The following is a 26,678-nucleotide window of genomic DNA, read 5'->3' on the forward strand; positions in this document are numbered from 1 at the left end:
ATTTTTATGCGCATAAATGATGAACGCAAATGTAATCTATTTCAAAGCGTGTTATGAATAATAATTTCAATTATTTAGCGCAGCATCTGTGATTAGTAATAAATCATAGCTTCGTTATTGGGTTTGTCAAGTTCGGCACGTTAGCATTTCAAGTAGTCCAAGGCCGAGGAAAGATTGAGGTCTTGCGGCTTCTGGAAATCCATTCATCCATTCATTCAGTCAGTCGTGGACGTCTTAATGAAAAGTGAATCGGGGGCGGTCGGGAACGTGCGATTTACGAGCGATCGGCCGATGCCACATAGTGAGGAAACGGCAGATGAATAATGTAAGGCGCTTTGCGATGGCTCTTTAACAGTAACGATCGGCATTACTCCCCGTGAGGATAGGATAGGACACACAAATACTGTGGCGCGTGCTGTGCGCTTGAGTGCTCTAATTGATATTATAAAATATTCCAGCTGCGTAAAATTATGAAAAAAATTATTCGTATAATATTAACAGAGACAATATTTCGAAAGCAGTACGTAGGAATAAAATTTTATTATTTTAAAATTGCTTCACTGACTAACTGTAATGCATGAGAATTATTTTTTGAAAGAAACACAAATTTTGTCAGAGAGAAAGATGCTTTTTTAACTACAATATAAAAGATAGAGATACCCGTTTCTGAACCAAAATTTTTCGCAGAGCTTTGTGCTTGTCACTTAATTATTGTGTAAAAAATCATCCGGTTCTTGTGCTGAATACGTTTGCCTTTTATCGTCTCTTTTGCATAGTGCCGCGTAATTACCACCAAAGAAGTTAGACTGCACTTTCAAGATAGGATGACATTACCGGAGTTCGGACGATTTCAAGATGGGAGAAGTGGAACTTTTAATAATAAGATCCGGTAGACGTAAACTCTCGCGCACTTCGGACTAAATCGTTTTAATAACTGCGAGAGTACCTATCCGAGAGCAGGGTAATTCTCCGTCTTGAATGAAAAGACTTCGAATCGCGCTTTATTCAGTGAGGTTTATTTTTTCGACTGCGATCTCTCCTTTCCTCCGACTCATTAACGTTTGCCACTTATTAAACATGCGGGAATTCTTAATTGGAAACATGCTCTTATCGAGCACACGCTTGCTAATTACAGGTGCAATAAAATTTTATTGCTACATTTAAAATAGAAACGAAAACAATTTTATGAGTCATTCAGTTTTCCTTGGAAGATTTTTGACTCTTAATTCGATAATGAACAACATAAAAAAAATAAGATGACAGACTGAATTATGACAATTAAATATTTCCCTCGTGAATTTGATTTAAAAAATATGCAAAACTTACCTTGATAGTCGATGGTGCATGATGAACAGTGCGGCTCCTCCGTCCTGCGGAAATCCAGGATGCGGAGAGAAATCGTTCTTATCCCAACACTATGTCGATCCTATTTCTCGAGGCTGTGGTGCCTAAAGACTGTACGACGCGGAAACGGTTCTAACGAAAGAACGCGCGCGTGCAACTCGCGGGAGAAAACTGACCGAAAGAAGCGTGGAACTAGGAGAACCGACCCCCGATATGAGCTGCTTTCGGTCGGTGTGAGTGCAAGAAAGAGGCACCGAAGAGTAGCGATGGATAGAAAAAGAGAGAAAAAGAGAGGGGGGGGGGAGGATGAAAATGTAGAGAGAGGGAAGATGAGTAGAGTTGGAGAGAGACAGGTTGATAGTGAGAGAACAAGATAGCTTGAGGGAAGTGCTTTCTGGTGGGGATTTCTTACTCATTCATACTCCAACGCCCCCGCGAATTACGGGCACCTCTGGCGCTCTTCGTCTACATTCGAAATGCGTCCAATGCCGTCTGATTAACCGATTAACCTAAATTTATCGTTCTTCTTTAAGCGCATCGCCGATGAAGCGTACGAAGGGACTTTGGAAGGAATTTCGGGGATTATGTATTTTCCTTAATCGAGATTCTTCGGTTCTTAATACATAAAGGCACGTTTAAAGGATTAAATTATTAAAAAATTTACAATCAAATTTTAAGGTATTTTAATCTTCTTTTATGTAAGAATTCTTAGATTTCAAATAGATTTGTTTTTAATAAAAATATCACAGTTTTATTAGTTTCTAAATTATAAGCACATAAAAGTGTAAAAGTTTTCGAAAATTGATTGATGATTTGGTTTTATTTAATTTAACATTTAAATTAATAAACAATGTAAAACAATAGTCACGTTGTTTGTGGAATAAACGTAAATTTAAGTGGAATTTGTTAAATTGAAATAATTTTAATTTCAAACATTGTCGCGAATAAAATAATTTCCGCAGGAAATGTCGCTGCAAGTTAATGTGAGTGTTATACTCGTTTAATTAATGCGTTCACGTTAAAAAACGTTTGACTGTAACGGCGTTGGCCGTTGATGATTGCGCGGAAAATGAAATCGTCGAGGAAAATATCGCGATTTTCATTCTCATTCATCGGACTATCGCGCTATCCCGCGCGCGAATGAGCGCCGGATTATCGAAACTCGTTTATCATCGTTATCGGTCGAAAATCGCATCTGCGATAGACGCTCGTACATTAACGGCCTTTTGTTAATTAACGCATCTGGCCGTCGTCCGAACAATACGCGTCAAACGGGCGCGGCTATTGAATTTCGGCGAATCGAGTAATCCGTTCTACTCCGAATCCGTCCGACCGATACGCGCCAGCTCGGGTAATCAAGCGCTCGCGTTTTATTAATCGGCATACCATTTTGTTAATTACGCGGCATTATGCAGCGGCGAAGTGCCGAGCGGAATGCCGAGTGACGACACAACTGGTTCGCCGAAAACTCTGTTTGGACGCCACGCCAGAAGCATGGTGTGTGGTATACATGCGCCCAGCACCACCTGTTATAACTCTTGAAATTACGAAATCCCAGTCTGTTTGCAATCCCGTGTGTTTGAAGCTTGCCACGTGCTCGACCGAATAGCTCACGGATACAGTACGGCCATAATTTCACCTTGTTGACGGTACAGCAACGAATTGTAATTAACGCCGCGCGTGTTGCATGTGATCGCGACTGCAGGCTTGCTGCGATGTGTGTTGATACAAAATTTCATACATGAGAGAAACGTAAGTGTTAAGATCTGATATAGAATATTGAACTTCTAAAGAGTAAAGACTGTTTATTGTTCTCATTTTCCTTGAAAATATTTTAGATTTTATTTTATTGATAATTATATTTCTTTATAGATTCTAGCCAATTTGCTTATGTACTTGGCTGTATCAAATATAGACATTACAGAGACGTAATTTACATAATAGTTCATGCTGAACGTAAGCGTGATACATAAAGTTGCACAATAAAATTGCGAATTATTAAGAGTTGTAATAGAGTTTCTAGAGTCAGGGCTTTCTTGGAACAGCTAATTTTTTTCATAATGTTTTGAAACGTCCCGTCATGTATGTCAAATGTTGTGTAGTGTGTACAGATATATGTGCACAGATAGATACGTCGTCGAAGGTCATTATCTTATAAAAATATTGTAAGAAACATTTATTTAAAATTTTATAAAATTGATAAAACAATATATTTTTACAGAAATATATTCAACGTAAACTAGCGAAGTTTCAGCATAAATATTTATAATAATTTTAAGAATAAATAATTAATTTAATTAAGTGTAATGTACTTTATAATTCAACGGTAACTTAGACAATTTTTTTCAAGCTTATAAATAATAGCAAGTAGAGAGAAATATAAAAATATTCTCGTAATCGTTTCTGTCGGAACTATTTTTAACGGCATAAATTTTCGGAAGCTTTTGATCATAACGCCTCGACATTTATCGCTGCAGCAGTTTTTAAAGACAGGACACGTGTCCTACGTTGTAGAGAAAGAGGGTGGGCGTCAAAGGAAACAGCCAGTGACCTCGAGAAGCGTCCGTCATATTTAGGACACCCGATAGACGATAACTATGCTCCAGGATGCAAGCTGATAGATACCGTGTGCGTGCGATTCATCTCTTTAGAATCACATTGTCCATTCATGTTTTCCTCTTACTTCATTGACTATATTTAGAGAAAATGACAGAATATATATACACTGCCGGTCAAAAGTTTTGGACAAAGAATATAGTTGAATTTATTACTTCAAAGTCGCGTAACTCATTTTAAAAAAAATCGTAGGAACATTTTTAAACCTGCGTTTTGCAGAGTATAGAATCGATTTTTCACCGAGCTACAGTAATTTGAAAATTGCTCAATTTTTACAAAAAATAGGGAACACTTTTCTGACGCTCAAAATTGAGCAATTTTCTAACCACTGTAACTCGGCGAAAAATCATTGCAGACTAAAAATTATAAAAAGCATTTTAAAATTAGAAGTTTGTACTTTAGACCATTTTTTGAAAAATTTTTATCCTGAAAAAAGAGACTAAAAAAAATACATTGTATTGTTTCTTAAAATTACGTACCTTCAATACTCTGCAGTTCGCAACAAATTTTTTTCAAAAAATTTACGACAAGCGGCAAAAAGTACGACTTTTACCTGCAAAATGTATACAAAACGTGTTTTAAAATTCCTACGATTTTTTGAACTATTACGCGACTTTGAAACAATAAATTCAATTTATATTCTTTGTCTAAAAATGTTTGACTGGCAATGTATATGCATTGTTGTAATATCACAATCGATACAACGTGGAGGAAAAACGCATTATTAAAGTATATGAATATATAATATTGCGCATATAAAATTAATATTTAAAAGAGATTATTATACACTACTATTAATAATATACATGCAGTTTAATGGTATTATATATAAATATGCGCATTTTGCTTTAAATAATAGGCTTTTTATTAAAATTTTCACTGATTTCAAGTAACTATTTATATCTTAATTTTTAATCGGAAATGGCTTTTTACTTGATAGAAATGTGGGAGGCATTTATCTCGCAGTTACCGTTCTAATCACTTTGAACAAAACTGATTAAAACCATTTTTGGCGTGGAAATAATTAGGTCATTCGATAAGATTTTATATTTTTGTAACAGCAATCGCAGTGTGATTTTTTGCGACAGGATGAATTGAAGAAACGGATGAACAGCGCCGATTAAAAAAATCAGTTGGCGTTGATAAAAGTTACCGAATGGTGACAGCTTGCGTAGTGGTTACGTTACGCGCGATAATATTACTAAGTATCCGGCGATGTGACATCGCATGCAATTTCCTAGCTGAATACAGGGAAAAATAACATAACAAGAATGGCATATTCTTATAACGTAGAAGAAGCGCCTCCCGACGATGTTCCCAACGTGGAATATGACATCAGACGCGCGAAGATATTTCTTCAAAAACACAGCTCGGAATCGGGTGACAGTTTGTAAGCGCGTCCTACGATGAGAGCTATGCAATTGCACTCTTTTTGATGTATTTTTTGAAGTACTTCCAATATTTTTAATCTACACAAGTTACTGTATCTCTTTTGCGGGAAATTTGAACAGCAGTACGACTGTTGTAAAAATAATTGCTTTGCATCAGTTCTGAGATAAACATTTTTTTATAATTATAAAAGCTTAAAAATATAATACATAAAATTAAAAAAAATACTAAGCCAAATGGACTTAATTGTGAAACAAGTTATTAATTTATTTTCATCAGATACGATCATTTAACGGAGCTTTTAGCAAAAATCCTGGCTGAGCGGCCACGAAACGCTGTCGATATTTTTGAGGAATACAGCAGAAAACTAAAGGAGGAGAGGTTTAAGACTAAGACGGATCATCTTCGGGATCTATATATACCACCCGTGCAGTACGACGATGCCAAGAAGCTCATTAAGCTCTTCCAGGTGCGGTCTGACAAGTAACAGATAATGAAACCGCGATACACTCCGAGTTTCCCTCGGATAAATAACATGCAAATGGCGCAAACGAGGCAAGCTATAATCTTCGTTTTACCTTGCCTTTCAATCTTCTCGCAATCACGGCAGAATGTAAAGCAAATTGACGAAGGCGAGCACGGGAGGATGGAAGACGAGGGGGAGGACGATAAGAAAAAGAAGCATCCCGACATGTTAGATCTTTTGTTTTACTTTGAGCAGGCGGGTGTAGGATTGCCGCGCCACGAGTTGGTGTTGTTTAATTTATCGATTCGAAAGCTTGCTTCCGCGATGCCGCTTAAAAATATTAGGTATTTGACTTGCATAATTTACGTTATATTTTGTACTTTACATCACGCCGTTTTTTTTTTATAAATTTAATAAAGTATTTTTCTAATCTTAATTTATACATCAGATTTTGGGGTAAAATGCTTGGAAAACCTAAAAATTATTACGTGGTGGAGGCTGAACTACAAGCGGATGAACTTGTTCGAAGATTGCAGGTAAAATATCAATGGCATAATGGCACTATGCAAAATATTGCACAGTAGTTCAATGCACTGAATATGCATATATATCAAAATGTGTAACATCTAACGAATATAGGATGCTTATTAAATTAATTTTCTGGTAAAAAATGATAAAAGGATAAAGAGAATGAAAATATGGTGAAATTAAAAAAGGATATTAGTCGCAGTATTGAAATAGCTATTCATGAGCTTTCTTTGAATAAGTGAATAAATACTGCAGTTATTGTATGAGAATTTTAAGATTCTCCGAGAGAGAATATCATTTAATATTTGCTCTGAAAATAGCGAGAAGAAACTGAAATACAAGCTCGAAAACAGAAAGAGGAATTCGAAGCCGAAACGGCGGCGAAACACGCGGAGGAAGAAGCCGCAGCAAAAATCGAGGAGAAAGCCGTGGAGGGAACTGTCGCAGCGACGGAAATCCCGCACGAGGACACGGCAGGAGAAAAGCCTTTGGAGCTTGTCCCTCCACCGCCGCCTGATAATCCGCGGAGGCCGCTGTCGGAAATACCGGCTGAAAGAATCGGGGCCGGCCTCAATAAAAAGGTGCGCGTTTACGGGTTCTCAATTACCAGAATATCAAAGACGACGTCTCAATGGCCGCGTAACGAATTAATATTCGATCCGCATCACGCCGCGCATTTTGTTGTAATCCTCCGGCTGCCTCACGATGACGGTATTTAGGTGTATTTTGTATGCAACGCGCCCGGGCTGGACGAGTGGATCGAACTTCCGGTGGTTACGCCGCAGCAGATAGTAATTGCACGACAGATTGTCCGATACTGCACGGGAAACTTGGAGACACCGGTACGTGATGCCTTTTAATGAAGGAGTCCCAGAGCGGCGTTATTTGCGAACACGTTCACATAACGCATCTATAACGTTAGCCCATATACCGTCTTGTTACGCCTGATATTGGACTGTATGTACTACAATACCAGAGTTTTGCGGGATGATGTACAGTAACGGTAGGCAAATAAGGAGCGGGCGGGTAAATCGCGGTAAAATTAAAAATGCATGCATCGGGGAATATATATCTCGATAATAATTATAGGAGTTAACGTTTTTTGCCAATTAAGCGAATTAGCAAAGTAAGTTAATTGGTGAAAATTGAGCAGAGTAAGCGAGTTTTAGACTCAAAATCAACTTAATGAAAATATGGTAAAATTAAAGGAAGATATTAGTCGCAGTATTGAAATAGCTATTCATGAGCTTTCTTTGAATAAGTGAATTTTATCCCGTGGACGTTGTTATGGTGTGTTTTCTTGCTGTGGAGCTTAGATTCACAGCTTTCCGCCGTTTCCTGGTACTGAGAAAAATTACCTTCGTGCGCAAATTGCAAGAATCAGCGCGACCACTCACATTTCGCCGATCGGCTTCTTCACACTTGGAATGGACGTGGGTGAAGAAATAGAAGAGGAGAGGGAGGAGGGTAACATAAATAACAAACTTATGATCCTTGTTAAATTAACTTTTTGATAGACGACAACAACAGAATAAAAAAGATGCGAGTCGCAATTTTTAGTTGCATTAATCTTGTGCTTATCATAAATTTGATTATTCACGTACAGTCTACACGGAAGGCGAATTATTAGAAAACATTCATTACGATCCACTGCCGATCAAGGATCTCGTGGACCCCTTTATGTCAAATTGGTGCCATCATAGTCCGTATATTCTCAAGCAAGGACGGACTGTTTGGTGGAATCCAGAGAAAGAGGAAGAACTTTTGGATGTTAGTTGATTAAATATTTTAATCGCCGCTGTAAAATTGTCTTTCACAATTATTTGTGAGCGCGCTTCTTCAAGCAGCTTGACAGGGAGCTTTAATTACGTAGGAAGAGGAAGAAGAGGAAGTAGAAGACAAAGTTAAGACGGTCGAGAAAGAGATCGGTCCATCTCTCTTAACTCCTTTGTCCGAAGATATTATGACCGACTTTGTGATACCATGGACTGCCAGACAATCGTCATACATACAATCAGACACTGCAGTGGCATTAGTCAGGTCGAACGTCTGGCCCGGAGCTTTCGCATTTGCCGTCGGAAAGTACGCAAATATCACGTACTAACGTTTCGTTTTGCCGCTAATAATCAGACAAGGCTTTATTATCAGCAAACATATTAGAATAACATTATATTAAATTCTAAAAAGAATATAAAAAGAATGTTATCGCGGTAAAGAAAATCGTGATAATTTATCGTGATATAGTAGTGTCAGAAATTAACGCAAAATATAATTCGGAATCTATTCTCTACACGTGTAATACGCGACGCGTTCAATAATCACCTCATTCTGTTTGCGAGCGTTTGCGGTCCGAACTGACGTGGAAGAGGAAATTATGCTGATCTGCAGTCACGTTACAAGGGAATTAATGCGCGCGGGATTGCGCTAATGTAATTTTAATGGTGTCGTTTCGCAGACGCTTCGCCAACGTGTATATCGGTTGGGGTCACAAATACAATGCGTACAATTATAGTCCTCCCAATATGCCACCTGTTCAAGATCAATATAAAATCGGACCGGAGATCATGGAAATTCGGGACCCCACTGTTGAGGAAGAACAGCCGTATCGAATAGCGCGTACACCACCAGCATTACTATTGGGTGATTGCTTTAAAAATTTACAACAGTGTTTATGGTTTTATACATTTTATAAAAATAATTTTTTACCACAGAAGAGGAAGAAGAAGATGATGAAGGAGATGAAGAAGATGAAGAAGATGAAGAAGATGAAGAAGATGAAGAAGATGAGGAAGATGAGGAAATTGATGAATAATAATCTTTACGTTGTGCAAACTGCATTTTAAGTTTTCGCGCTACATAAATATTTCTTCCAGAGTGCGCTGGAGAATTGAGCGTAATTTATCGGTAACGCAGATTTACCTTCAAAGCACTGAAAATAATTATTAAATAATGAAATATAATTATTTAATATTATTTCAGTAAAAATAAAATTACTTAAAAAAATAATCGTTATTGTTTACTATTTACTTAGACTTTATGAAATATACGTAGTATTGTTACTGAGTGAGTTTTCTATCTTGTGAGTATGCAGTTCATGGCTTCTATTAACATATGCTTATAGTAGCTTGCGTCTCTTTAACCTCTAATCTCTAACGTGTTGTCCCGTCAAATGTTTACGTGAACAAAAGTTTAAAACTTCAACAAGATGACAGAACAAGATACTGAAATTGATTGTGTATTACGGCCGATGAATTGCGAGATTAATTTACTATCAAGATCTGATGGTTCCACAATGTTTATGCAAGGTACATATAGCAAACATCATCATAAACAATATTCTATTTAATACAATAATACTTATATTATTTTTGTATATAGGTGATACAACAATTATCGCAGGTATAAATGGGCCTATGGAAGCAAAAAGCCAAAAAATGGCATATGATAAGGTTTCGATAGAAGTTACGTATACGCCTCTTAAAGGACCAGCTAGTAAGTTTATGAAAGTTTATGAAATTTTCGCTATTAATTTCAACTTTAAATCTTTGTAATTGTTTATGAATTATTTTAGAGGTGAATGATAGATTAATTGAAACATATATAAAACAGACATGTGAATCTGCTATATTGGTTTCCTTTCATCCTAATACCATGGTGTGCATTAATCTGCAAGAGTTGCAAGATTCTGGTGGGGTATGTGACAATGTTTTATAATATATTATAACAATAACAAATCTTTTTACTGAAAATTGAATAATTGTATGAATAAAAAATAAAATTTTAGTTATTAGCTTGTGCCATTAATGCATCATGTTTGGCACTAATTAACTCAGGGCTCTCTATGAAGTACACTATTGCAGCTGTGAGTTGTATGTTAGAAAAAGAAACAGGAGAATTAATTATTGATCCTGATAATACACAATTAAAGGTATTTATAAATAGTAATAAATAATAAACATATAGTTTTTTAAATTAAATATTAAATATTTTTAATAAATTTATAATTTATTTACAGAATGCAAAAGCGGAATTTACATATGCATTTGACAGTATTAACAAAGATATTGTATGTTGTCATAGCATTGGTCGATTCTCTCAAAGTGAGTTTGTAGCATCTATAGATAAGTGTAAACAAGTCAGCCAATATGTATTTGATTATTATAGAGATATTACAAAAAATTATGCAAATACATTATAATAATTTTTCTACAACAATTATTTTCTTTTTTACTTATTTTTTATCAATATATTATACGTTGATAAAATGTCGAAAAAATCAATCCCTGTTATATCAGTTGCAGAGTATCTGCACGATTAATATACATATATATTTATATATAAAATGCTTATTGTTTAAAATTATTATAATAAGTTTAATATGGATTTTAATGAACATGATAATATTTTTGTATAATATAAAAAATAAAATATATTTTTATCAACTGTGAATAAGATCATGTATCGTGTGTATAATATTTCGATTTTATCATTTCATGTATTATTTCTCAACCCATATATTTAGTTATAAAATTTAATTTTTTTGTATTTATTTAATATTGCCTAAAGAAAAACATTTTTAGCGTTGATCGATCAGGAATTAATATTTTGCTTTCTGCTTATTGCCAACAGATGATGTACCATGCTTCCTGATTTCTGCTGCCCTCTATTACGTTACAGGATCACTAATGCATTCCATGGTAAGTAGTTATTTGGTATTCGATTGTGTAATATAATTTTTAAATAATTTTATAATATAAAGATCTAATTTTCTACGAAATATTTTAATAATGCTTGATAGAATTGACAAACAAAATATTTTAAAATGAAAGGCGTTTTTATGCTGAGGTCTTGTGTATGCATGGATGCAACCCGTTATACAAGTTTATCAAAGATGTTGAGCTATTATATAATATTGATATTAGAATAATAAATTTAGGGAAAATGATAATGAATATTGTAAATAAGCGAAAGTAGATTGTCACGCATATTAATTTAATATAATATTTATACCAATCGCGAAAAAATCTATATTTCTATGTCTCTAAAAGTTTTTTTTATATTCTACTGCTTCGATAATTAGTATTTTTTTAATTAATTTTATGTGGACGTATTATCAATATATTTAATCACATAAACACAAGTGATTGATGTAAATTAGCTTTATCATATAAACTTTAAACAATAGTTAAAAGACTTTTTCTCTTTGATATAATATTGGGGAGAATTCGCTCGTTTATGCAAGTAGCCTTATATTTCAATATTTCTTAATCGTTACTCATTATTTATATTTTACTATCAAGAAATTTACGATCTTGTATACATTGAAAATGCAACTTGCATTCAACGTATATTCGGCTTTGGTGCGTTTAAAGAGGAGCGGATATCTGTCGGTAGAGCCACGCCCGATCGCCAATCACAGGCAGTACCTACCATCGACGTGTATCCTTTGTGTCCTCTTGGACCCTTTTAGTCTTTCTTTCTGGCTCTCGGGAGCCCAGAGACTTGGTGGGGAGGAGGGAAGCATCTCTGGACGTCCATTAAATACAGAAATGAGCCTTCCAAGAGCGCCCCGAACGGGTCGGACCAGATCCTCTTCGGTCCGGGCCCCAGGATCGAGAGAGATCCGTGGCGGAGTGAGACGGGGAGAATAAGAGAGGACGGGAGAGTGAGAGAAAGGGAATAAAAGAGAGAACGAGAGGCAGGGAGTCCAAGTCGGGTCAGACCGGGCCACGTTTAGCTGAGGTCGCCCCGGGCCCCCAGACCATTAACAAGGAGCGGAGCAATTTATGGACCGGCTCGCTCATTTCCACTTTATTATTATTTTCTCATCTCATAGATGGTCTTCCACGTCGTTTTGTTCTGCCGCGCCTTGGCCCCCCCCCTCGCCCCTCGTCCTGCAGCTTCTCCTCTCTCCTCCGCCTCGCCCCCTTCGTTTCTCTCTTTCTCTCGTGAAATTAATACCCACGGCTGAGCCGGGAGAGCCACCGGCGAGCCGCGACGACTCGGCGATGAGCTCAGAGAGGGTACCTTCGGACGGGCAAAAAATTGCGGAACGCGAAATATTATTGCGCCGCGCCGCCTCCTATCTCGCGCGAGACCTTACATCGGTAATAATTTCGACCCGGGCTCACCGGCCCGTCATTGTATCCGGAAGTCGGCTATGTTTATATGCGCACGTTGTACTAATTATATATTACACGACGCGGTCTTGGTGCTACCCGTTCTCAGCAATTTACGAGTGTGACACACAATATCATCTGGCAGATGAATCAAACCGCCATGTCGTGCTTCATATTACGAAAGAACTATTTCATAATCGCGGTTATGTGCAATGTCATTTTTCACAGAAAAAAGTATGTTATCCGGCAAATAAAACACGAGAGATAAAATTGCAACGTAAAATTCATTTGAATGCGATAAGAGAGATTGCGATTAGTGCAATAGTGTGAATTTAAAATTCATCGCGCGACGAAGCGAGCTGGCCTTGTTGAGAATTATTTATTACGTTATGATACACTCTATTTTATCTTCTTGCAGCTAGAGCGATAATTGCGCACCATTCGTTTCCATTAAACTTCACGTTCGGAAAAGATATTTCAATCGCGAGTGTTGCGTGAAAGCGAAAGGATCGATATATTTTCTGTCGATCTTCTTCTTTGCCGGATAAATCTAAAAATCAAATGAACTTGACAAGAAAACCATATCTATAATTTTCGAAAAAATTTTCTATTTTATACGCGCGTGCTGTGGTCGATGCATTTTTTCAAATAAATTTTTTGTCGACATTTTTCTTTCGCACAATGTCCGTAATGAATACAATATCACTATCTTTCCTTTCATGTTGTACTTCCAGATATAGATAACGTTTTGTCTGATATAAGCTCGCGTGACGCGATACCACTGTACGCCGGCCGGGCCGATAAATCCCCAGTACGCGAGTTAATTTTAAACGGTCACGACTTCCAGCCGCGATGACAACGCGTACGGCGACCTAGCGGCCCCCGTTCTCCGTACGGAGTTCACCGCCCTCCTACCCCCGAGGTAAGGGCCATCGGATGAGCTCTCCATTTTACGATCCGCCTATAGGGTCCGAACACGCGTTTCAGAGCGAAATAGGCGCCTTGCGCTGCCTCCGCTCGGGAAGGTGGATCCATCCTTAGCCCTTTTTAGTTCCATCTCTCCCCTTCCATCCGGGCCCGTTCATCGTCCTGGCTCATCGTCTCCGGCGCTCGCCCATTGGCGCGAGGGTAGTTGTTATGAAATTAGCATGAGCGATCGAGTTAAGGTTGCGAAGGTAATCGCTCCGAGGGCACCGCGCGAGCGATTGGACATGCCAGTGCGGACCGCACGCTTTGCCCAATGCCGCCGATCGTAAGGCTCCGACACTACCTTCGCCACGTCCCATTGGTCCGAGACGATTTACGATCGTTTTGCCTCGAACGTCTCCGGTCCCCCGCGCGCGCGCGATGAAAGAGATCACGGTTCATGGCTCGCAATTAAGAATAGCAATGTCTCAATGGATAGCTCACGAAGCTCGTGTGATTTCGATTTCTCCAAATTCGTCTTTTTCCAATTTTTTCAACTGCCCGCGATAATCATATCAAAGTCTGAACAAACATTACAGTACTATAAATTAATGAATTTAAGACAATTGTTGTTTAATCTTTTATTTTTTAGGTAATTTATTACGAAACAAACAATTATTTTTTTGTATATGTATTTTCACCGGTAATTTGAAGTTCAGGCGGGAATTAATTCGTAAATGTAGAAACAAAATTAGAACCAGAGGCGTCAAAGGGCTCGCGTAGTGCCAAAGTGAGGATGTTATATAGGTCGGCAGTGCCAAAAAGTGACGAGAAAGCAGACGAGCACGGCGCCAAGTCGAAGGCAAAAGTCGCTTGACGCGTGACATGACTGGAAGTGACAGCCGCCGTGTGTAGGACAGGAATCGTACGTCGAGAAACTGACACCGGAGGGATCGGGGACCTCATCTCTGTCGGTCAGGGCCCCAGGTGTGAGTTCTTGGTCGGGAATGACGAATTCTCGTCACTCGTCCCCCTCACTGAATTTATCAACGTAACATCGATGCACTGTTTTGGATAGGTGATCATACAAATGCGTTTTATCAGCGAATTATTATTGCCAAAATGATCGAGGAGTCCAAAAGGTTTCTTCGTGCAGTATATCTTCGAAATAGACTGTTGAACAGCTTTTTTTTATGACTGTGTCGTGAGATATCTGTTTGCGAAACATTTGAGAAACACATTTGAGGTGAGGTTTGCGTCTTTATTTGTCGTTCAGATACAACACTCGAAGCGACAGCCGCCTTATGTTCGACAAAGATTGCACGTTCATCAATGGTCACTTTAGAGACGGTTTCTTCGGCGAGGGCTTCAGGCAAGTTCTGGACGGACCCCCGTCGAGAATGATGGATTTCTATCACAAATGTCGGTGGCTAAATTTTTTATTTCTTTTTTTCTTAATGAATATTTGACTTCTTCGATGCGCTACACAAAATTCAAGTTTAAAATAATGCTGTAAAATTCTTCTTATTTTATTGTGCATTTGATAAACATATGAAAACAAGTGAAAGAAATTCGTCGATAAAATAAAATGTAAAACTGCGACGGAAAGCGAATAAGGAGACATATTTTAATGATTTCTAATGAATTATGTTTGTGGCAACGCGCGAATATAATCTCGTTGTCGATAAGCGGAAAAGCCGAAAATGATCGTAACGAAAGAAAGGGCAGTGAAGGATCGCGCGAGCACGAGCAGTATCCCGCGGTGCGACGTTGTCCGATCGAATCGCCGAGTAAGATTGATGGTTTCTTAATAACCGAGAAAAACCGGCAAAACGATCCGCTCGCCGCGACACCGCGGGTGGTCAACAGTGAACATTACACCTGAACGACACGGTTTTTCTTCGCCGACATCGTCGGCTCTCGCGCCCTTCCTCCTCCTCGGAGTCCATCGGTTTTTTTCACGCTCGATATTGAAATTATAAACGCCGGTGCAATACGCAATTTGTTCTCGGGCGAAAAGAATCGACCCTCTGTTAATTTGTATTAGCAGATTGCACGAGTGAAACTGTTAGTCGTCTTATTTGATTTCGTTCTATAACCATGAATCACTCACGAGGGATGCGATTACGACTCCCATGGGCTAAACTAATAAATGATCTAGCGTGGCGTAAGCGCGCGCGCGCGCGCGCATGATCTACAAGAGAGGCTCGTCGATCTTCTTTTTCCGCGCGTAGGGAGCTAAGGTAATAAGAAGAACGAGCGCGCGGGGTTTCGGCGTCAAAGCCGCCTCCACGTCGGAGAAAGGAACGGGCGGAGAGAGAGAGAGCGAAGTCAGTTTGGTTCTTGTCACATTCTTGTCAAGCGGGACAGCGTGCCACGTCAATCTCCTCCTCGCTACGTTCCGCCACGGTGTTCGTCTCTTCCTCCGCGGCACCGGCGCGGCTACCGGATGCCTGCGTCCGATCGACCATGAAGAGTCGGAACGGATGGATGGACGGACAGGTGGACAAGCGCTCGATGCGTCAGAGAAAAATATAACCGGCGCTCCCTGACGCAGCCAAACTGCCTCATTAGCCCGGTTTATCCGCAAAAGTGTACCGTTTCGGAATCCGTGCCGCGGGCGGCGGCTACCTGATAGCCGCCACGCTGCCTCTCGGTTTCTCGGCCTTCCCATCGGCTCGAACAACTTTTTTCACACCGGTGTAAACGACAGTCTAATATCCATCGCGTGGTTAGTAATTACGCTTAATTTCTCGGAAATTCATGCAGAACGATAATATTTTAAAACGCACATTTGGAATTAAAATTTTTGAATAGTAAAAAAGGGCTCAAGCAACATAAAAAAATACATTTTAACATTTTAGATAATTTTTTTCACATTTTTTTTCAAATTTGTGTGTTATTAAAGAAGCAACGGAAAGTTTGCGAGCGATAAAAAATGATTTCGTTAGCACCCGAGATGTTGAAAACGCCGTTAATTGGGCCAAGACACGCGTTATCGCAAGGATATTATTCTCTTTGACATCCTGAGACTATTTACATGATACGTCAGACTGTCTCAGAAATCGTGCGACTGCTGCCGGTAGCGACCGCCGGCTACCTGCGAATTGAGCGTGAGTTCTCGAGGAGAACGGATCGTAATCGGCCAAAAAATACGGCGGCGACGGGGCCCAATTCATCGCGACAGCTCGGGCCATCGATCAATCCACTCGGACGTGCGGAAGACTGTATAAGACAAGGGTAGAGGATAAAGAGAGGAGGAAAACGATACGGAAAAGGTAGCCGCGCAACTCGGTGGGACATTAATTGACACGAGTGAAGGCAGCGAGAGAAAGGGCGAATGATCTCTCGTCCACCGGAACAAGAAAGGTGCACGTTAACAGGGGGACGCGTGGAATGGCGGGGGCGGGGGTCCGGGTACGAGAACAACAAAGGATGGTGGCATCCGGTCCAGCCGATCGTGCCGCAGTCGTGGCAGCAACGGCAGCGACAGAAACGACAACGCCGGGGAGCAGCGCGACGAGGAGAAAGACGAGAAGGACGAAGGACGATGTCCACATAGGCGGGGCTTTGTGACTCGCTTTCGCCGCTTTTGTCGCATTGGCTGCCCCCGTACAGACTTCTGTTCCCGCGAGCGATCGTCTTCCGTCACTCGTGTGATCGGCCGATTGTTTCCCCTTTCGATCCCGGTGCCCTCTTCTTGTTTCCTTCTCGTCGCAGCGCGAGCTGCTCTCTCTCTCTCTCTCTCTCTTCTCCGTCCACCGCGCTTCGTTCTCTTCTCGCTCTCCTTCGTATTCCTGGCTCCCCACACCGGTGGTGAACCAAGATTTATGCGTGCCGCCAGTTGAGACGTTTGCGCGAAGAGATTGAACGCGATACTGGGCAGGGTTACCGTGCCAGCGTGCGCAGAACGCGGCCGACTCTCGCAGATCATTCTGAAATATTCGAGTCGCTCGCCGTCAGAGCTTTATAGACACGCGCGTCCGTAATGAGCCGACACCACGCACCAACACACTCCTATCGATCAATCATGCGCGCTCCGTTTCGTTCGGACCATAATACCCGGTCGTGCGAAAGCCTGCACTATTTGCGAAATGTTTTTGCTGAGAGCGGAAACAAAAAAATTTTTAATTTTTTAAGATCGCATATTGTAAAAATTAATAAATAATATTAGTTTCACTCTTTTTGAAAAGTCGCCATTTGCCCCTGATTTGGAGACGCGAAATAATTATTAAAATTTCCGGATTACATACGCGACAATTCGTTTTTTCCTCCTTGTTTTGACGCGCGTCAGGAAAGATGCGAGAAAATATGTAACAAAGCGGGGCGTGTGTCTCTCTCTCTCTGAATCGCCTTCAGCGAGTATAATTCCGGCACGACGGTGAGTTTGGGTGAAATAACACGTTGCCTTTTAATTTGTGTTTACTACTGTAAGATTACCCCATAATAACAACAATGAAACTGTTCAGCTGGGCTCGCTAATGATGGTGATCCGTCTCGTCGGCTCGTGGTTACGATGCTCTTTCCGAGCTGCGGTCTGCGGGTTCCGTCGTTCTTCGACTTTCGAAGTAAACTTGAATTGGCGCCGTTACTATTTCTATGTGTTTTCGCCGCGCAATCCGCGGCTATCTCTGTCAAAAGCAAATCATCAATAAGTCTTGCGCGAGCGATAGAAGTCTGCGCATTTTAATACGTGAGCGGTTTTATCGTCGTCGATTACGTTGCACGGGAGGCACAGCGGTCGCGACGTATCGATATTAATTCGCGACTCCTTTTAATTTTATCAAGCGGAGGCCCACCACTGCGCGTTCCGTCATCGCCAATCAATATGCTAACGAGCGATTTCATGCTGCGGCGGGGGCAAAATAAAAACTTAACGAAAGGTAGCGAAACCGAGCGAGACGCCTAGGGGCAGCGAGAAAGGGAGGGACAAAGAGAGGACGGCGGACACGATCGGTAATCGAAACAGTCGTAGTCGGCGAAGTCGCCGGTGGGTACCTTCCACCTTCCTTCTGGGTATCTCTTTTGAATGTGCGCCGGCCAATTAAAATAATTAGCGACGAAACGAACGAGAGCGGGTTTACTGCGCGATTATTGATACAGATAAAGAGCGAGGAAGATAGAAAAACGGGAACGCGACGGCGGAGCGGGCGGCGGGTGGAAGCGAAACGGAGACGCGTTATTTACGACAAACTTGATTTAATAACCGTCGGAATAGCGTCTCTCGCGGATTGCTCGTGGCTGCGATCGGACGCGAGTCTGCCGGCGCAAAAATTCGAGGCGCGGTACGGCCGGGTTGATGAGGATTTAAAACGATTGGAGTTATTAAAACGTTGGCGATCCTTTATTCCACGCGGTCGTCCCGTTCGAGCGTTTGAAATTTCGATTAGACATTTTAATTTTCACGAGCGACCTGCGCACGATCGTATCGCGACACAGAAAAGGCGGCCGCACTTTGTTGAGCTTTTATCCCTTTATGCTAAAAAACGTTATTTACGATGAATTTAATAAATGCTAAAATAAAGCTCCCCCGCGCAACTGGCGCACACTCGACAAAAAAAGAGCACTGAAACGAACGATGTGTTTTTGCAACATGCAGCGGGAGTTCGTTTAATTTCTGTATTAAACGCTGCGGATCGCGGAATCGCAATCCAGATAATGGGATACCAGTTAAATTCAATGTAGTCTAGCGAGGCGACTGCTTCAATTACTTTTTGCGCTTTATCGAGCTTTAATCTTTTATAGCGGGACGTTATTTACAGCGGGATTGATTTAATAACGATTCAGGCAACGTTTCTCGCGCCGCTCACGGCCGGCGCGAAATGAAGGGCACTGCTATTCGACGGAAACTCTGGAAACAATCGTGTACAATAGCCGACGGTATCGTTTAATTTCCCGGCTGGACTTTTCTGGCGCGGAGGATGAAATTCTGACGTAAGCACGCGAGAAAAGCGTTCGCTTTAATTATTATTGCGTTTAATGGATTTTCGAAGGTTTGTGCAAGTGGATTGTCTAAAAATAGCCGAGCGGCGTGCGAGTACAAAGATACAAAAAAAGTTTAATGGTGATTAATATGGTGAAACTGGCGGTGCATGTCAAGGAGGATCAAGGAGTAAAGATCTCTGGGCGGGCTCGATTTGAAGGAGCATTAAGGAGCTGAAATGGTGAGATGGAGTCGCGCGAAGGATTTTCAAAGACAGTGTGCAAGTGGGAAGGGTGAATAGCGCCCAACTCCCTTTAGGCTTCGTTAGTTAGCCACTGACTTATCAAAGCAGCAGCCCCTCGGCCAATACAATGGCTGAAAATCCTCGGCGCGCGCTGCCTCCCGTAAAAGATGGCCCGGCTGTCTCGTAAATTCCGGCAACGCGAGGACCCGCGCAGTCTGTTACTACTTTGGCAGGCTGCACTGCCTCCGCACGTTTTGCAGCCCGCCGCTGCACAAAACCCCGACGCTATTACGTTTCGACAGAGGGCCCGGCGGAAGACGGTAATCGATTGCGCGCCGCGCTTCCGTTCTCGACTTTATTTAGCGCGCGTTACGTAGCAACAATGTTACGCCCGGCGTCGTGGCGTGTTTCGTTTACGCCCGGGACAACCGCGCGGCGTCATTATTACAAGTTTCTCCGAACTTTTTCAAACGTAACATATATATATTGTATATATATCCGTGAGAATGTCTCGGGCTTTTGAGTCTCGAATATCCGTGATGCGAATTAGTTGCCGAAGCGTAATAAAATTTTACGACACCGCGAGAAACACCAGGTGTGTCGAAACGTAGCGCGTTTCGAGGATTAAGAGGAATGTCGGGTCGGGACTAGACTAGAGCGAGGCTGACAGCTAAAGCCGCCAGAATCCGACGTCGCCGTTCGCGGTGCTCGTCGTCGTTGTCGTTGTCGTCGTCGTCGTTGTCGTCTTCGTCGTCGTTTACTTTGGCGAGCGCTTAGGCATTGTCCTGTTGAGGGACTGCTGCCGCTCTACGGCGAAACCTGACTCGCGTTCGGAACCGCCGGGGCGGCGTTTCATTTATTCAAAGTAAGTTATTGCGATCGGCCCGGCCACTATATTACGGGGCGAAGACTCCTCTCCTCCTTCATCCATTTCTCTTTCGCCGTTCCGTCTCCCTCTCACGCCCGCGGACTTTCCTCTCCTCTCCGTTAAGAGTCAGGCTCCCGGTCTCGATTTCCAGGTAAGATATTCATCTAATTCCCCCCCGATTAGCTGACCGTGGACGACCGAATGGCAATCCGGAGTGCCTATATAAGCTTTTCAACCGTTCAGACAGCGGCCACTAACTTCTCGACGACCGGACAATCCGTTATATTGCGCGCACATGCCAGCGAGCGATCTCTCTCCCGAAACGGAGCCGCCGGACGGAGATAGATATCTGGCGCTCGAAGCGCGTCCATTATTAATTATATCGACTACTTATTAATTGCTCGCAATCACGTGTGTTGCCTTTTTTACGAAATAGCGGGGAATTTAAATTTCCGATACAAATTATGGCCGTTTGTCCACAAGTCGCGAATCTAAAAGAGAAACTTTGCAAAAGATGATAGAACAGGTGGATAAGATACGGCGTTGATTGCGAGAATGCGAAAGATGATTAATGAGAGACGAGATTCCTCATAGGACGATGTTCTCGAACGTAATCTCGTACCGGTGAACGCTTCGGATCGACCGATTCGCGAGGATTCATCGCACGAGGACGAACGGAAGCTGAATTCGCGCGTTACGTGAATGCCGGATACGCAAAGCCGCGGATCCGTCCGTTCAGTATGCGCGACGGGGAAGAGAACCCCTGGGAAATTTCTTGACAACGGCTGTGCGCGGGGCTGCGCAACGTGGGAACAATTTGCAAGCCCGCGTGGCGGTTCGTAACATTCCTAAGCTCAACGGTAAACGGTTATTCGGGACGCGTCCTCGTACGCTTGTACGTGCATGTGCGGGCGTGCTTCTGTCCCGTGACGCCGAAGGTGGAATTTCGGAATTCGTTGCTGAATTCCGCTCTTCCTCCTTCGATCGCCCGCGGCTCTTCGTCCTCTTCTCAGGATCATAAACTGCTGATTCATGTCTTTTTATCCGCGCTATGGCCGAGAGTCTAACTCGCTGCGGAAATCTCTTAAGTCGCGAAGGAATAATTAATTTCGCAACGAGATAATTGTCTGTTCGTCTCATCGATGGTTGTAATGAAGCACGTTCCGTTGACGCTTCTCGAGATTGCGCGCAAGTCCCTATTTCACATTCTCGTTGATGAATCAATTAATAACGTTTAACTTTGATGCCGCCCAAGAAGAACAGACGTATGATCGATAAACGTTAATATTCGCGCGACCGAGACCCACCTCGGCGTTCTTGGAAGCGATTTCTCATGCGAGACTTTTATATTTCGATGTCTTAATGTATACATGATTTTTTATTAATACGTCAGTATGTGCATCGTGACTCGCGCACAAGCCGAGTCTTCTCTGATTATATTTTTGCATCAACAAATTCGCGAAAATATTTGCAGCGGTAGGAAAAAAACATAAATGCTTAAGAAGTAGGAAGAATTGAAGACGCCTGGTAAAGCGGTAAAAATTTGGAAAATGTAGGACTCTCAAGATCTGGGGCGTATGGTCACCTAAGAGCGTAGGAGTTTCTATGCACACGCGAGAAACGTTGCTGAGAAGAGAAAAGAGCGACTGAGACGTCGCAGCTACGGGTGGAGGAGGATTGTAAATGTCGACGCGAGTGACACGCGTATTTCGAGCACGCGGCGTCGAAATCCCGTCGGTTCTATTTGTAGGGTGCCACGGTGATGTTTCACATTGACGTCCCGACGAGCCTCCTTGGGCCTCGTCTTCGCGACGATGAATCTTCATCGTCGGAAAACTTGAGCCGCCGCCCCCCTCCCTCCTCCCCGTGCCTAACGCGCTCTTCTGTTCTGTGAAAGTCGACGCGTTATTTTATTGAGATTGTAAATATGTGGCTCCCGTACGTGGTTGTTCTGCTTCCTTTTTACGTGATTTGCGGATTTGCATTTGTAAGCAATATTACGAGTAGTAGCGGAAGGTAATAAATTTTCTTTCCCCTGTTTTTCTCTAATTTTATATAGAGATTATTTTATACATACTGCTTAACTTTATTATATGCATAATTAAAATTGCAATGCATGCAAGTGGATTTTGTGTTTCTGTATTCTTATATTTTTTTTCTAAAAAGGAAGATAAATTGTGAGCAAATGCAATAATATTTTTCGCTTCACGTACCCTTCACTCTCGGAGGAAAAGAAGGAAAGGGAAGTACGTAAGGATTGGTGAAAGGGAGGCGGGTGGAGTGCCGCGCGAGTGTAAGTAACGAGTTCAGAATTTCATTAGCGGACGGGCGGCGAGATTATTTTAAAGAGATACGGAATTACCTGATTAGGAGGGAAAAAGTCATTAACCCAGGCGAAACTAATTAACGCTAGGCTCGAGAACGGCTCCTCTTCTCTTCGTGGGTTCGCCCTTACCTTGCCGCGGCCGCAAGTCTTTTTCGCATCTGCCATTTCTCTCCTTTCGTTCTCTCCGTTTTTACGCTCATGGTATGCAGTAATTATCGAAAGAAAATCGATTCGCCGCTTCATGATATAATCAACGAAAGATTGCTTCTTCTTCTGCTAATGCCCCTCACATTGATTGCGTTCGTAAGATCAGTCATCATTTTCATCTGCTGCAATATAGCAGAAAATAATGTAGAAAATGTAAAAAAATCACAGGAGCATCTGTTATCGTTACATTCATAATATACAGCTTAGATGTAATAATTCAGCGCTATATACAACGTTACGAGGGAAAGAATGTTCAATGAATTATAATTGGGCTTTCCACTTGGGTGCGGGAGTACAAAACGGGAGTGCCGGAAAGTGGCGGGCAAGAGTATCGGAAGTATGGTAGCAGAGGAGTCTCGCAGGAGCAGAATAAGGAGGGAAGTGTAAACAATAAGTCTCGCGGCGAAGGGTTGAGCTGAGCTAATCTCGTTATGGTTATGAATCGCCGCGCTCGGGATAATGCTGTCTACTTAGGCGCGCCATCCGGGTTAATTTTATTCGCACGCTGAAACTTTGAAACATTCATTCACCCGTCGACCGAATATGACTCTCACTTCGACAATTTGTCTGATGAATACATCCGATCGTGTCGTTTGTTTGAAACATAACATTGAACAGTATATAATTACAAATACAATTGCGTCGTTAAAAATTCTATAATCACAAAAACTTATTGCTGGAAAAAATGCAGATAAAAAATTATATCATAATTTTTTTGTACATAACTTCTTACTTCAAACCGAGAGAAATAGAAGGCGGAGTATACATAACGATGACGTATTTTAAGATAATGTCTTTGTAATTATGCACACTAATGACGAGTGAGAAATTTTCCCTTGAAAAGGCATGTAGAGAGGAAACAATTATTTAGTCGTTCAAATGACTTTTACGCAGTCAAGATTATCGCAAACAAGATGGCTACGCGATCTTGTCATTTTGTATGCACTTCCTCACACTCTTCGCGATAAAAATCGCTGTAAGCTTTAACGTGCGCATATGTAATATGGCATTATGAGGCAGATGCATGTAGCGTGTGATGGCGTCTGATTCACCGCGTATTATTTCATATCGAGACCAACAAAGTTGGGTGGAATAAATTTCCATTTAATTTTATAAGCTTGTTTAAAGAACTTCATAAATTGTATGGATACGGTTACATTATCATTTTTCATAGACATCAACTGTCTGAATGTATGACCGACATACTCGCGTAAACATATCGCTCGTTTTTACGCGTTGAATCTTTCGTTGCTTCATTAGGACCAGAAAAAGCAGGCAGTTTACGGTCGCGATAAGAAATGATAATTTACTCATCCGAGAGCATAAGCAGGAGGATGCGATCTTTCCGCCATTCAAGATATAAATTAAATCCTCCGTGCACCATCGTGAATAATGCAAACTGCGCATCTCGTATCGTCGCGCACTGCAGCGCCTGGAAAAACGATCGCGTCAACGTTATCGTCATTATTTCGTCGGCGATATCGCGATCGCCGTCTCTCGTTCCGCCGCGTGAGACGGGCTCTCGCGCACGTTGCGCTAATTGTACGGAGATATGACGAACGGTGCGATGCGCGCGTCATCCGCATAGTAGCTTCGTTAACGCGGGAAAAGAACTGTTTTACGACGCGCAATTATCGCGCTAATAATTTATCGCGACTTGAAGCATTCGCGGGGCGATGCCTCTCTGATACACGGTCGCACGCTCGAGAAATATGTAATGCGTGTGTACATTGTATAAAGGGCGGCACTATTTTTGCGTCTCGTAGCACAGCGCGCCCTTTCCCGTCCCGCGAGAGCTCACCCGCACCTCGTAGCCAGGTAATGCCCGGCCTGGAATAAAATTACAGCGCGTCGCGTTGTGTGCCGCGCTAGGACACTCGCCACAGATCATCCCCTCGGGGTTCTTCGTTAAGCGAGGAAATTTTAAGGTTGCCGCGTAAAGCTGTGACTAAAGCCGGCGACAAAAATCCCCGAGTTATGGGGCCGGGCGCAACCGTTTTAGCGTGCAAGCATGCAGATCGTTTCGGCTGCCGCGGAAGGATGGCTAGAGAGGTGCGAGGGCTATTCTCTCCCTCCTTCTCTTCTTCCCTCTCTTTCTCTTTTTATAACTATCCGGGTTTCGTCCTCCCTCCCGCGCCCTTACCTGTATCCTTTTTATCCGTTCTCGAGTCGCTTCTTTTCTTCCCCGCATGCAATTCCCATGCATATCTGCGCGCTTCTTTACGAGGGACATCTTTTTTCTCCTGTCGTCGTCGCCGTCTTTCGGGATATTCGGCGGGAATATGCTGGCGGGAGGCATACTTTACCCCCGCGTCCTTAATCGAAAACTGAGCGCCACTTTTGCATAGAATAAAGTAATCGCGTCTACGCGAAACCGGCAGCTCCTTTATCCCGATCGATTATTAAGATTGCGCGCTCGAAGATTGTAACATTTAATCTCGGGAAAAAAATCTTTGACATTAAACTTTCGACGCGTCTTGCGCATAATCAATGTTATTTATCGGCCGCCGATGCGTGCACAGCCGGGAACATTAATCTATCGCGTCGGCGGTAATTAAATTTATTCCGTTTCAATTATAATATCACTGGCGGACGGCGATGTGGACAGGCCACGGGTGTACGACGCGGTTAATTGCAGGTGTCACCCGGCTATGAATTACGGATCCTCGATTTTCCGTGTTTGTCCGACGGAGAGGGGGCCTTTTCCTTTTTTCAGCAGTCGTGCCATCGCGCGCTTTCGATATTTATGCAATGTCGCAGCGACGTAACGATCGAGCCTCACTCAGTGTTATGCACCGATGAACCCGAGAATGCAACTTCATCCGGATCGCCCGGCGGGCATTCCGGACCGGGCATTCCGAACCGGTTTCGGTTTACAATATAAGTTACGACAGTAGAAACGGACGGCCGATAAGCTGATAAACAAATCTCCCGCTACCGCTCGAGCGATTATTCTTCGCGCGGCGCGCTTCCACGATCGTTACGTCGGCGAACGGCTTTTTAATCGAGGCAATTTGTCGCGAGTCGCGCGCCATTTAATTAATAAAAACGTTGATTCGTTGAAAATTACTCGTTTCGAAAATATTACGGGGCATGCGAGTCCCCCTAAATGAACTCTATTGAAATTAACGATCTTATCAAGGTGTCGCTTATTAAAACGTTAAACCGCGCGCGGCGCGTTCCCGCCGGGAATTGATTAAAAACGATGTAAACGGCCGTGCCGCATACTTGCCATCTGGTAGCGTTCGTTAGGAAATACCTGGAAACACATCTACGCCGAGAGCTAATGCCGGTCGATCCGTCTTGCCCGCGGTGGTAATAAACCGTGGATAATGAATAACAATTAATCACACTAATTGTACACTTACATTCTTATATCCGTATGTCCTTATAAATTTTCATCTATCTATAAATCACGAGCAACATTACTCGAATCAGATAAACGGGGGAAAGAACTTATTTGTCCAAAGTTAGGATCACGATAAAGTGGATAAATATTTGCATACTTAAACAGCTAAATTTATATTTACGAATAAAGCTGATGAAACGGCAAATTTTGCATATTTAAACGAATGGGCGAATAGTGCGAAATAAGTGTGTCAACACAGAGGCCATCGTGTCCTTGGAATTTATTCGCACTCAGTGTAAGAAAATTAATTGTTGACAATATTTAACTCGTGGCATCGCATACAGGAAGCTTTCCTGTGGAAAGCATAAAATGTCGCAGCGCGTCGGACCTCCG

At 42.1% G+C, this 26,678-nt stretch overlaps 4 protein-coding genes across 7 annotated transcripts in view; 3 read left to right on the plus strand and 1 right to left on the minus strand.

Annotated features, from left to right (window-relative positions):
- Nucleotides 1-1,497, minus strand: part of Ppn (Papilin) — a 105,868-nt gene extending 104,371 nt beyond the window's left edge. The window contains exon 1 of the mRNA XM_012361226.2: nt 1,327-1,497. Within this exon, the coding sequence (XP_012216649.1) occupies nt 1,327-1,346 (20 nt within the window). The 5' untranslated portion in view covers nt 1,347-1,497. The remainder of the gene's footprint in view (nt 1-1,326) is intronic.
- LOC105668717 (uncharacterized) overlaps nt 1-26,678 on the plus strand; it is a 178,916-nt gene that overhangs the window by 74,264 nt on the left and 77,974 nt on the right. For all 4 annotated transcript variants that reach the window (XR_001100153.2, XR_010889494.1, XM_012361234.2 and 1 more), the window contains one exon: nt 10,973-11,040. Coding sequence is in view for 2 of the 4 variants with exons in the window: in XM_012361234.2 (XP_012216657.1) it covers nt 10,973-11,040 (68 nt within the window). In the remaining 2 variants the exon portion in view is untranslated. The remainder of the gene's footprint in view (nt 1-10,972; nt 11,041-26,678) is intronic.
- On the plus strand, nt 3,698-9,530 carry LOC105668713 (Radial spoke head protein 4a). The gene is made up of 11 exons (XM_067352615.1): nt 3,698-5,350; nt 5,629-5,818; nt 5,960-6,159; nt 6,264-6,351; nt 6,664-6,924; nt 7,063-7,185; nt 7,660-7,810; nt 7,950-8,113; nt 8,217-8,425; nt 8,799-8,983; nt 9,055-9,530. The coding sequence occupies exons 1-11, from the start codon at nt 5,232-5,234 to the stop codon at nt 9,153-9,155; spliced, it is 1,791 nt and encodes a 596-aa protein (XP_067208716.1). The 5' UTR covers nt 3,698-5,231; the 3' UTR covers nt 9,156-9,530.
- On the plus strand, nt 9,458-10,558 carry Rrp46 (exosome complex component Rrp46). Its single transcript, XM_012361233.2, has 5 exons — nt 9,458-9,648; nt 9,722-9,835; nt 9,915-10,036; nt 10,128-10,271; nt 10,359-10,558. Exons 1-5 carry the CDS (start codon nt 9,549-9,551, stop codon nt 10,539-10,541), a joined length of 663 nt encoding a protein of 220 aa, XP_012216656.1. The 5' UTR covers nt 9,458-9,548; the 3' UTR covers nt 10,542-10,558.

The sequence above is a fragment of the Linepithema humile genome, chromosome 3 (assembly GCF_040581485.1).
Source record: "Linepithema humile isolate Giens D197 chromosome 3, Lhum_UNIL_v1.0, whole genome shotgun sequence".
Classification (NCBI taxonomy): domain Eukaryota; kingdom Metazoa; phylum Arthropoda; class Insecta; order Hymenoptera; family Formicidae; genus Linepithema; species Linepithema humile.